At 39.1% G+C, this 12,901-nt stretch overlaps 1 protein-coding gene across 1 annotated transcript in view; it reads left to right on the top strand.

Annotated features, from left to right (window-relative positions):
• SKOR2 (SKI family transcriptional corepressor 2) overlaps positions 1–12,680 on the top strand; it is a gene marked incomplete at both ends in the record, with an annotated part of 35,172 nt that extends 22,492 nt beyond the window's left edge. Inside the window, 2 exons of the mRNA XM_084252433.1 lie at positions 5,023–5,090; positions 12,618–12,680. Of these exons, the coding sequence (XP_084108559.1) occupies positions 5,023–5,090; positions 12,618–12,680 (131 nt within the window). The remainder of the gene's footprint in view (positions 1–5,022; positions 5,091–12,617) is intronic.
• Positions 12,681–12,901: the final 221 nt, after the last annotated feature.

The following is a 12,901-nucleotide window of genomic DNA, read 5'->3' as shown; positions in this document are numbered from 1 at the left end:
GGGCTGGGAGGCTGGCAGGCCTCCCAGCTCCCAGCAAGTCTTCACTCTATCTGGGCTCTCTGGCGTTCGTTCTGCTGCTTCTCGGCTTCTATTTCGGCTTCTGCTTCAGCGTCTGCTGGCGTCCCCGTGACGCTGCCCTTAAAAGCACAGTCTTAGCCCAGGTGTACCCACTTCAGGTGCCCGCCATCAGGCATGCATTCAGGATCACAGGGTTCCCTCATCTATCCTGATGGCGGGAGGGCAGAAAAACCTGATTTTTTACCTTACCCTACAGTATGCCTTGGCTTTTCAAACCAAGTTCCAGCCCTTGGCAGCATTGGGCAGCAGGCAGCTCTTTGGTGCTTTTCTCTGCTACCTCCTTTCAAACATTGGGTTTTAAGGGTATATCAGAGAAATCAGTTTAATTAGTTTCATCTTCTCCAGTTAAATTGTGCCCACATCAGCCTTTAGGACATAGCAAAAATTTGACTTTTTTTATTTGCCAGTGAATAATCTTTAAATCACAAAAGGTATTCACATGCATATTGTAGAAAATCTTAAGTATATAGAAACGCTAAGGAAATAAGAAAAAAAAAATCACCCCAAGTCTTGCCACTTAGAGATTAACAAAGTTAACATGTGGAGTTTCAGCCTTTTTAATGCATATTAAATCCTTTTTAAAAAACAAGGTGAAATATTATACACAGTCATTTTAATCCTCCTTTTTTCCCTCTTAGAATAAGCCTCCTCACTGCATAGTAGTCTACATGTGTGCTTACTTTGGACATTAAAATTTGCTTAAGTTTTAGATGAACATCATCAGGACTAAATCTTTGCACATATCTATGTTTGTTTCTATAGGATAAACATCTTTAAAAACTATGATTAAAGAGAAGGACCTTTTAAAAGTTTTTCATGCATAATTTTGAGTGGTTTTCTGGAATGGTTACACTAATTATATGCCCATCCTTTAATGTTATCTTTTAATCTTTGCTAAGGTATATGGAAAAAGTGGTACTTCATATTATCTCTTTTCCTTCATTGCCAGGGATGCTGACACTTATCTATTCTGTAGTTTTTCCTCATTTCCTTTCATGTATTCATTTTCTTATTGATCTATATGAAGTCTTGATAGATACTAACAGAATTTTTTAAAAGATTTATTTATTTATGCATACAAGAACTGGGGTACAGAGTAGAGGTGGGGGGGTGAGAGAATTCACCAGAGGCAGAGTAGGGAGCAAAACAGGCAGATTAATTGAAATACACTGCTGAGGGGAACAGCCGGAGAGCCAGGAGAGGTCTGCCGCACCATGTGGTTAGCTCCCTGGCTGGGGATCAAACTCATCGTTCAGAGGCTGCAGACAGCTTCATAGGTTGCGTCTTAACCTCTTGCACCCCCAGGGAGGCCCTACTAACAGAATTCTTTATCATGTCACCAATATTCTTTAATTTTCATCATTTACCTTTAAGTGCTGACTGGTGTTTTAGGAGTTGAATTTGTTTGTAAATAGTCATACAAACATTTAAATTTTTTTAATTTTAACTTAAAGAATTTATTAAGTATGCCAACACAGAGCAATGCCATGAATTAAGTAAGGGTAGTACTCATTGTTCCACTCTGAACTGCCCTTAGCTATTTCCCCCTCCAAATTCAGAATCTTCTGGGAGCTCAGGGAGGTGTGCCAGAGAGGTCAGCATCTTGCTACCCCTCATCCCCAATCCATATCAATTTACCACCTGGTAAGAGGCACCTCAAGGGCCTAGATGGACATAGGGACCTACTGGGATGCAGGGACAGTCTCTTCTTCACAGAAGGAGACCCACTTGGGATGTGCTCTGGTGATGGGGAAACACACTGATTTTCCTGGAGGCACTCAGGCCCAGGTATAGGTCAGGGCCTTGCGACTGTGATAACTGTAAAAAGCAGGTTCCCCTGTGGCCCTGTGCCCAGAGCATGGGCTTTGACCTGCCTCCAGAGTATCCTGTGGTGGCAGAGTGGGTGCTATTGTAAATCGAAACCATTTGCACCCCCCCCCACACACACACACACTTCCCAGCACAGGAAAGACTGGAGCTCACCCACACTGGCACACTTGTTATCAAACTTTAAAGCACTAGAGCAAGAAAGGCCCTCACAGAGCACATGGTCCCACACCCTTCTTGTTTGGAAGAAGTTCTGAGCCGGGATTGGGGTAATTACTGCCGGTGGCAGAAACCAGACCTCTGGTGCATACTTCATGCTCTTTTCACTCTTCCTTCCCTAAGTAACCCCTGCTGTGTGCCGAGCACTGTGGTGGACTTGGGAAATTTGAAAAATGTTTACCTTCCTGCCCTCCAAGAACTCAGCTGTTTAGCAAAGAAACAGATGTGTAATAGCTAATCAGAGTTGGCCCATACAGACCCAACCCCCCATGTGCTACGGGCACATCACTATGGTCTGTGCAGAGCGCTGAAGGGGCTCAAGGAAAGGATGGCTAATTTGGCATGAGATGGCAGGAGAACTGAGAATTTCTTTTTTTTTTTTGAAGATGTATTTATTTATGCATACAAGAGCTGGGGTGTAGGCCAGAGATGCGGAGGAATGAGAGGATTCACCAAAGACAGAGTGGGGAGGGCCTCCCTGGTGGCACAAGGGGTTAAGACACAACCCATGAAGCTGTCCACAGCCACTGACTCGTCTGTTGCTCCCCTCAGCAGTGTATTTCAGTCAGTCTGCCTGCTCTGCTCCCCACTCTGTCTCTGGTGAATCCTCTCACCCCCCACTCCTCTGGCCTATGCCCCAGCTCTTGTATGCATAAATAAATAAATATTTTTTAAAAAAACATAGTGGGGAGCAGAACAGGCAGATCCATTGAAACACAATGCTGAGGGGAGCAGCGAGTGAGACAGGAGAGGTTCTGCTGCACCATGTGGGTCACCAATCTAGCCTGCTGCCTGAGATCAAACTCATGCTGCAGTGGCTGCAGATAACTTCACAGTGCTGCGTCTTAACCCCTTGCACCACCAGGGAGACCCCAAGAGAGAATTTCTTGAAGAGATAGTATTTGAACTGGATTTTAAAGAAAAAGGAGATGTTTGTTACAGGACAAGGCCACAACAGGGGCAAAACCAGCAGGGCAGGCTCCCCAGGCTGAAAGCACAGTGTGTGCAAGGTCAGGAGAGTGGTTTGCTAGGTGATGGGGGCCAGGAGGGTTTCTCCCACGCCCGCAGCTACTCTCAGCGGAGGTGCTCGCTGTTCCCCACCCCCTATGTCCTGTGCCGAATGCTGTTTTCCACATCTCTACTCAAGCCTGGCCCTCTTACCCCCCCCCCCCCAAGAGAATGAAAGCATCTCCCTCAGCCCTTGCATGGAGCCTGCTTACCTCTGGTAGAGTACCTTTCACCTCAAATTCAGGAAATGCATCTTTTTATAATTGAGTTGTAAAAGACAGAACTGGAGATATTAAAAAGATGAGTGGTTCCTGGGGGTAGAGTGGAGAGGAGACATGAAAAGACAGCGCGCAGAGGACTTCGGGAGATGGAAATCCTCCATCCGGTGTAATGGTGGACATATGTCATTATCCTTTGTCCAAACCCATGGAACGTACAACCCCAAGAGTGAACCTGAAGGTGAACTGTGAAGTTCAGATGACTAGGACATGTCAGTGTAGGTTCATCGCTTGTGACAAATGCACCACATTGGTGGGGGAATATTGATAATAGGGAGGGTGGGGGCGGGGTGGGGAATATATGGGAAATCTGTGTCACTTCCTCTTGATTTTGTCATGAATCTAAAACTACTATTTTAAAACTAAATATGTATTTTTAATTACATGCTTGGGCTTGGGAAGACATTCAAATAGCACAGAAAGGTAAAAGTCCAAAAAATTAAAAGAACAATGTCGAAGTACATAGAATTTCATTAATGGCAGGGATTTATTGTCTTGAAAACAGTGGGAAGTCACAGATTTTCAAGCAGGAGAATGAAAGGGATTTGGAGAGGGAGGAACTAGAGATCAGGTGGTCAGCTGGAGAACCGTTCACAGAAGAAGAGGTGTCTGCATTTAGGAGGTGACAATGGCAAAGAGAAGAGAGCAGGGAGGTAGAATGTGCGGGACTCACACACCAGTTGCCTGAAGAGCTGAAGGAAGAAAGTAAAAATGATGACAAAGTTTCTGGCTTTTCCAAACTGCTGGCCCCACTATCCATCACAGATGCAATATGAAATTGTTGAAGTTTCATTTAAAGAAAAAAAAAAAAAACAGCTGACGTTAGCCATATCCACATTTTAAAAAGACCACGTTGAGAAGATGCAACAATACAATATACACTAGGAAATCATTTCCATAAATTCAATAAAAGTGATCAGTACGTAGAACGATATAACAATATCTCTTAAAATCCTTCTCCCACCCCAACCCCCTAATCAGATAGAGGCAAAGTCTGTAGAACCATATCAGACCCAAGGAGGGCCAACATGATAAGGCTCATATAGGGTGAAAGAATTTGCAGGTTGGGAGAGCCGAGGCAGAATACACTTATCACTCTCTTAGGAGTGAACTCAGTTGCAGTGAAGCCAGGCAGACATAGCTAATGGATCTGGGTCATGCCAGAAGGCATGACCAGCATTACATCCCAGAAGGGTCCTAGATCCTGTTATCAGCTCTAACTGAGGTTCACCTCTCACTCATACAAGTCTAGTATGGAAGACAGTGGAAGTTCTCCATACCTGGCTTGCTCCAGTGTACGAAGGCTGGGGAACATGATTGCACCAGACATTCCTCGGGAGTTGTTATAATACAAGGCATTACACTAGATGGGCTATGACATACTGTAAAATATAAGATATAAATCTTACCCTCTCAGAATTTACTGTGTTGATTAAATTATAGGTCCCGTCTAACAACCACATTATTTACTTTTAAAAAATACCAAAAAGGAAGAGAGGTTTTTTTTTACTGGACTGTCAGTTATATTACTTAATATACTAATATTACTAAGTATACTAAAAATAGATTTTATCCTTTAATTTTAATTTTTTTCTATTTCTCTTCCTACCAGATAATTTTCAGGATCAGATGAAAAGGGAACTAGCCTACCGAGAAGAAATGGTGCAACAGTTACAAATTGTAAGATGCTTTTCTATTTAAAAACCATTGCAATTTGCTGGGCTTATGAAACTGTTCATGTTTTTGTCAGTGAAATCCTTTGGTCCACTTACCTCTCAGCTGGTATAGATGCTAATTACCAAGAGATTTACTTAGACAGGATAAACAGATGTGTCTGTATGTTTCCTCTAAATGTAACTACCTACCATGTGTTAATAGACAGATGTGTGAATTGTCTCTGTGGGCAAACCAGAGGTACCTGCATTGTTTTCCATTGTGCAAACTTGTAAATACGGTGCTGGCATGTGCTAGAAGCTCTGTGAGGGGAAATTGTCTGCTACCTTCCCCTCTTTTCACTACCTAGACCTGAACCAGGATCTCCCGTGTCAATAGAAGTTAGTATAAACACAATTAATCAATTAAGTTCACTTGAAGGAGCATGAAAAGAAATTAATTCTTTCCAAGTGAAATGTTGCCCTTTCTATTCTAATCATGTCTAAAAGCAGGTGCTTAGGTCTACATACAGAAACAGGGAAACAGAAAGATGTCTCATAAATAAATGTAGTGAGATTTGTTTGTTTTTTAGCTTTTGTTTTTCTGAGTTCCTCGCCCATTATCCCTAAGAGCTCCATCTGGTATTATTCATTAGTGCCCTTAAAGCAGCTTCCCAAGCTTCCTCATTTTCACGAGCACAGTGGGGAAAATAATTTCTGTGCAGTATTTGTGAGTTTATATGATCACCTGGACAAGACAGACCCTGATCCTTAATAGTATTTACAGCATGCTTATGATGCTGTGGGCACTGGACATTTTTGAGCAGGTCCTTATGCCATTAAGCATCTACCTCTGCATACCTGCTTGTTTTATCCAGAGTTAGGTATCTAGCTGTCAGGATTAAAGATCAAGAAACTAGATATGCAGGATATTTTTAAAATGTGGTTATTCGTGTTTCTTTTCTGCACGGGAGAAATCATGCCTGTGTGAATTGAGGCTGCTGAGACTTGGTTATAAGGCATTCTTGTTATATATAAGATGTTTTCCCCATTTAGATGGCTCTGTCCAAAGTGCTGCCTGTAACTCAACGTCTGTTATTTCCCTGTTCTCAATACAACTGAGCCAGTTAACGGCTCCGAGTTCTGAAAACCACCTCAGCAGTAGCTTGCTTTCTTAAATCACGATCTTTCTTCTCATTTTGGTTGTTTGTATTGGATTTACTTGCACCTAAATCTGCTGGCGAGGGAAGGGATTTTCTTAATTTATTGGCAATTAATCCCCAGAGGTTAAAAAAATTGTGTTTACTATTCTTAGGTTTTGATACCTAGATAACAAGAGCTGCTAATTACTTGCTGCATATATATTTATTGGACTTTTGTCTGAAGGACGAATTTAAATATAGAATTGGAGGCAGAGAGATATAAAAGCTTAAGACCGTTCTGCTTTACCTATCAGTAAAGATATACTTTAAGACACTTAAAACAAAAATTGCCACACATGCAACCAAAAACTTGTGATTTAAGGGTGGTGGTGACTATAGAAAAATGAGGATTAGGAAAGGAAACTAAGTATTTATGCCCCTGTTTAAGGCCAGTTATATAACTTTAATGCCTAATTTTCTCTGACTTGGGTTTCTTTAGTAAAAGAGGAAATGATATTGAATTTATGTAATAAACAGGCTATGGTAATAGAAGAAAAATTGTGTCATGTTTGACATATTTGTACATGGAAGCTACAAGTTGATATTGCTAAACATCTTTATATACCGTGTTGCAAAATATTTTATCAGCGTGTATTCAGTTATCAAATGGATCTAGATATCACGTTCATCTAGATAGTAAATTATTTCTGGCTGCAGGTTAAGTCTTGCAACTTAAGTTCAAAACTCATTCCATTTAGTTCATTTGTATCACTTCCTCAACTTAAAACTAGGATGTTTTCCCACAAGTAAGCACCATGTAATTCCTGATATCCACAAAGGCACTTTCAGATTAACCTCATGAAAACTGGTGAACTAGACATCATTTGTTCTCAATGCTACTTTCTTTTGTGTCCCCTGGAAAAGATGCCCAGATTTTGCATGCTGCCTCCAGCACCTAGCACAGTATCGAGCATCAACTGTCTATCAAATAAACATTTTTTGAATGAATTACCACTGATGCTCCAGACCCAGTTGTGATCCTCTCATATAATGCAGTCTAAGTCTTTTCCAAGTTTCCCTGGTTTAGTCCCAAAGTCTGTAAGTAACCACTGTGAAATTATGAAAGGAAGGCATACTGGTGAGCTATGGAAAACTTATTGTGATCACAGTCTTTATGATTAACAGACACAAGCTTTAATGTCTGTAAATGAGTTCAAAACTCATCCCATCTAATTCATTGTGTCAGTTCCTAAACTTAAAGGCCCTGATAGTGGGTCTAGCCTAATTCCCTGACCTAAGTATAGTAAGGCAAAAGCATGTAATAAATATGAAATGCACATGCCAGTCAAGAAGTGCAATGTTGATTTGAGAAATCAATTCAATGGCCTGCCCCTTCTCAAAGCCGACTTACTGAAGTGAACCTTCTAGTGGAACTATTTAAGTCCTGGTGGATGGAGATTATTTTTTGCTGGGAGGACCTGTGTTTACATTATGCTATTTGCTTTAGGACTGAGGTAGCAGATACAAGTTTACTTGAACAGAAATGTATCTAGTCCCTTATTGAGCTTGTATTTGCTGAGTATCTGTAGGAAAGCACTTTTAGAAAGATTACCAAGTTGCTAGGTATCACAATTCCTGACTTGCTTAATCGTTTTAGTTGAATGATCTAATTCATCAGTAAATATGCTTTGCTCCCTAAGAACAGAATGATTCACTCAAAATAATTATCTTATATTTAAAGTTTATAGAACATATGTAACAGAATAGTCATTTGCCTACAGAATAGGTATTTTTTTTCCTTTAGATGAAATAATAACACACTCTATCTTGCAATCATGGAGAATTCAAATATATTAAAGCCATCATATTTTGTAACAATTCCCATACCCACAGTGCATTTATCCTATGCAGTTACACAGTGTTCTTATTCAAAAGATTATATAGAAATCGTCTTGGGCATCATTACCAGAGAAAGAAAACTTATGAATTTTTTTGGCTCCTGCATTTTTAGATCCTCTACTGACTATAATTTCTGCACCATTGCTTTCTTCTTCAGTTTGTTAACAGCAAAGTTGTGATGACTATAGAGTCAAATGATAGACTCTCTTTGTGCATTTATAAATGAATGTGCATTTATCTCAATGTGATATTTAAAGCATAGACCATTTATTTAACATTTATGCATGGGCCACAAGTTAAATTTGTAACAATATCTTAAGTTAGAGTTTTGTAGCACTTAATGCAGTCTGTGTTTAAAGTCCCTTATCTCTGCCTTGAGTTTCCAAGTGCTTAAACATTTTCATTACTAAACCAGATTTATTTATACAAACAATGAAATATATTTATTATGAACCAAATGCAAAAGCTTTAAAATCTAGCAAATTCATGAAAGTGTTAGTGTGTAGACCAAAAGCTTTCTTATTCATAAGCAAATTGTGATTCTAGGTAAAATCTGTTCAAATTTGAAAGCAAAATCCACCATCCCTTAGGGTTCAGAGAAAGCAAAGAAACTAATGCAATGTTATATGTCAAGTATATCTCAATTTAAAAAAATCAAAGAAGCTGAAGATATTTTACTTAGTGTATAACCTTTTGATTAAAGTTTTTCTAAGAACTGCAATGTCATATAATTTATAACATGAGCTGAGACCATTATAATGCCTTGATAACCTTCTTTTACTGCAAATTTTGAAAAAAAAAATGTTTTTTAAGCTACTAGTGTGGGTTTGTTGAAGAGGTGCTCTTCTTTAGTCATAGTACTTAAAGAACCTGTGAAGCTGCAACAGAGAACACAATGCGTGAACCCAGAGTCAACATCCCTAAACTTGCAGGATTAATACCAAGGGATGCGGGGAGCTGCAGACAATATGCTAGTCCTGAAGTGCCCTCTGCTGTTTTTCTAGAATGCTGCAGTCACACATAGCTGGGGGACCTAGTCTCCAAGTTCTTCATTAAAAGACTCAATTAAAATAATGTTCAATCAATAGATTTAGTACTAATATGTCTTCACTGTGGCCTTGTAAAAAAATCAGTTTACAACTTCCTTGTGGTGGGAGTGCTTCTCTGCAGGAATGGAGCTGGAGGTCTTTACCATTGCTGCAGGAGCACTCCCTCTATGTCAAGGGCACAGCTCTTCAGCGACATGGTGTCCTCTTGGAGATTCTCCAGTATGCATTAGGATGGGAACTTAACCAAATTCCTACTGTCTCAACACAGAGAGTGTTTCAAATACAATTCACACATATATTTTAAATTAGATACAACTGTTTTGTAGTCTAGTTTTAGCAAAAAATCCCTGTGCCACTGAAGGAGTTTGGTTTCGTGGCTAAATATGTAATAAAAGGGGGTTCTTGCAAGTCAGAGGACTTGTCTGAACTTAAGTCTGCTTTTAAGAGTCTCCTAGCAGCTGACAGACTGGCTATAGGCGTCCTTTTCCAATGTTTGATCTACAGCCCTGCCTCTTGACAACGCAATCACTTGTTCTGCAGTTCTGTAGCCTTCTTCTCATCTATCTCCTTGTGAATATAGACCCACTTCCATACCTAAGCTCAGACACAGAAAGTTATATTTTTTTGGTAAGACTAATACATCTGGTAGACGCAAGACAATTAGTTAATTTAGAAATTAAATAATAACTTTGGGGAGTTTCTTATTTATTTATTTATTTTTGTTTGTTTGTTTGTTTGTTTGCTCATGCTAATTTTGGTGCTCTCCAAGCTGGTCAAAATAAAAAGACAGCCTTTTGAAGTTCTATTACATGAGATTTATGTGGAATAATTAATTTTAGTAGAATCTTTAGGACACTGAGCTCACAAGTTGGAGAGCATTTGTTGAGGTCTCTCTCTGTAAATTCAATATTGCATTTTATGGTATCTGAAGCATCATCAATCATAGGAGACAACACTAATTGATGTATCATAAGAAACAAAGCTTCCAACTGTTATTCTAAGATTCATCAATTGTAATATGCCCAAATTCAGAAATGTTAAAATGAAAGGAGAAAAGAATATTTGAGAATCAATGAAATAGGATCGTTTCCATGAGCAGTTGGGCCGTGTGCTGATATGTTTCTTATTTTATCATTCATGATTTAGGACTTAGAATTAAAAACACAAGATTTTCAGCTCACGACCTTTTGCTTTTTGGTCTTTGTTGTTAGTGGGCTTTATTTCATTTTGTTTTAATGAAATAAACATAGCAGTCAATGTTTGAGTGTGGATAATTTTTCACACATAGTTAAATTCTAATTTGGAGATTGGGGAATCAAATGTGCTCATTTAGATGTGTCCTTTTTTTGTCCTGAATGCCTTTTTCTCTTATTTCTCAGCTTCCTACCTTAATGAAATATTGCACTGCTCTTTCTGAAAAGGAAGAAAGGGGTGTGCTGACTTAGATCTGAAAGTGGTGCCCTACGAGTGATTTTCTTTGAGTTAGGATGGTGGGCTACTGGCCTTGATGAGATCCCCATGGTGATGTTAGCTTATCTTGTTAATGGCTGCCTTAGAACAGGGACTTACTAAATCTTTGAGGCATCTTATCTTCATGTTGAGACCTCTTTCTAAATGTGAGGGTGGTAGAAATACATTTTCTTAGGGCCTCCCCTGTGGCGCAGCGGGTTGAGCACTGCGCTGTGAAGCTGTCTGCAGTCTCTGCAATGCGGGTTCAATTCTGGGTCGGCCGTGGAGAAACCCGCATGGCGTGGCAGACCTCTCCTGCCTCACCTGCTGCTCCCCTTGCAGTGTATTTCATCAGTCTGCCTGTTCTGCTCCCCGCTCTCTCTGGTGAATTCTTTCGCCCTCCCGCACCTCTGACCTGTACCCCAGTTCTTGTATAAATAAATAAATAAATAAATCTTTTTAAAAAAAGAAAAGGAAAAGAAATACATTTCCTTAGGTAATTCCTTGTACCTCAAGGTTTACATCATTTCTGTTTGTTATCCCAACGACAAGAATGCCATTCAAGGCTCTGCTGGAACAAGCATCTAAAGAGAGGTGATCCATGGGTTGTTGGCCTATTGAACATGCACCATAATGGAAAATCAAGATTCAAGTGTATCTCTGTTAATAGCAGGTGTAGCATAACCTAGAGTGAAAAGAAGAGGTAATTAGAGTAGGTCGCTGTGTAACTGTTCTTGACATAGTTATCTAGCTGATCTCAGCTCATGTCTTAAAATATGAGATTAGGACACTGAACTTTTTATGGTACTATATGAATCATTAATTTCAATGCTACTATCTGTGCCCTTTATCAGATATGTCCCTATCATATATATCCATGTTGTGGCTGTGTATCCAAATAGCAAGTTTATTTTAGTCTTCTCTCTTTTTGGCATTAAAAATACTGTTTGATTCAGCTGACCAGTTATTTTGGCAAAATGACCCAGTTCATCTTAGTCAGTAGCATCATTGTAGAGTCCAACTCCTTTCCATTAACAAAGGTTCATATTTATGAGCTATTGAATCAGGAGAGCAAAATATTAATATGCTGGAAGTATGGGGAATATAATAGCAGTACTCAAAAACATTGTCTAATTGAATGAAAATAATTTTATTTCCCTCAATGCTTTCACATATCAGTCATATTTTATGATACTATCTAGAAGACTAAACATTTGTCCCTTTAAATGTAAAATAGATTTGAATCTTTAGAGTCCTAGGTTTATTCTTGTAATAATGAAGGTAAGTAATATAATGATAGGGTACTTTAGCTGGGGTTAGAGCAGAGGCAAATCTAAATAATACATGTAGTCCAATTTCAACCATTTGAATTTTCTAATGAAAAGTAGCATATCAAATGTGATAGTCTTTCATTCAAAGCCCAGTATTGAAAAATACTTTTCAAGTTCATCCAGTTAGAATTCTCAAGAGTGGTATTTTCCATGTAGTGTAATTATTTCTGATGCGTCTTAGTATTTACCGGGGAATTACCCAGAGTAATAGTTTGTGTTTAGTTAGTTTGTCTTGTTTGTGGTTTATAATGATGGCATATTTTACTACTCTTAATTAAATGAAAGATTACATTGAAATAATTTGTAGTCACATTCTTGTTGTGTGACCTTGAACGTACATTATAAAATCACAAAATGTTTTTGCACCTAAATAAAAAATAATGAAATTGTATTATTAAATACAACTTTTTAAAACTTCTTTAAGTGAAATGTCATATATTAAACTCAGCGCTAACTGTAGCAACAATCCAGTGTGATCACCTGTTCTGTCCTCCATTTGCTTTTTCACTGGCCTTATAGATATCATACCCCAGAAGGCTCACAACGCTGTGCATATGGATAGAGCTTTTCTTTCCAGAGAGGACCCACTGACATTCAACTTGTTAGACGTTGATGAAGGGTCTCCATTATACATCTGTCTCTACATTTTACTTACCTGGAGAATTTTGCCTGTTTTATCTTACAGATCCCCTATGCAGCAAGCTTGATCAGGAAAGAGAAGCTTGGTGCCCATCTCAGCAAAAGCTAAAAGGTGAGCTCACCAGGAGAAAGAGATTTACCTTAACTCTCTGAGTTGTCGTTGCCTGGCCATGTTCTTTATTGATATGTTTGAAATAATCCAAGGGATTGATGAAGTTACATCTTGTGTTTCAGTCAATGCAGTGATGAACTTTGTTCGTGGGGCAAAGTATGGCAGAAAGGCACAGAGCATCCATGCCATTTTTAGGCACAAGTTTCCCTCCTAAATCT

The sequence above is a fragment of the Talpa europaea genome (assembly GCF_964194135.1).
Source record: "Talpa europaea genome assembly, chromosome: 13".
Taxonomy (NCBI): Eukaryota; Metazoa; Chordata; class Mammalia; order Eulipotyphla; family Talpidae; genus Talpa; species Talpa europaea.
This window is presented reverse-complemented; position numbering and strand designations above follow the sequence as displayed.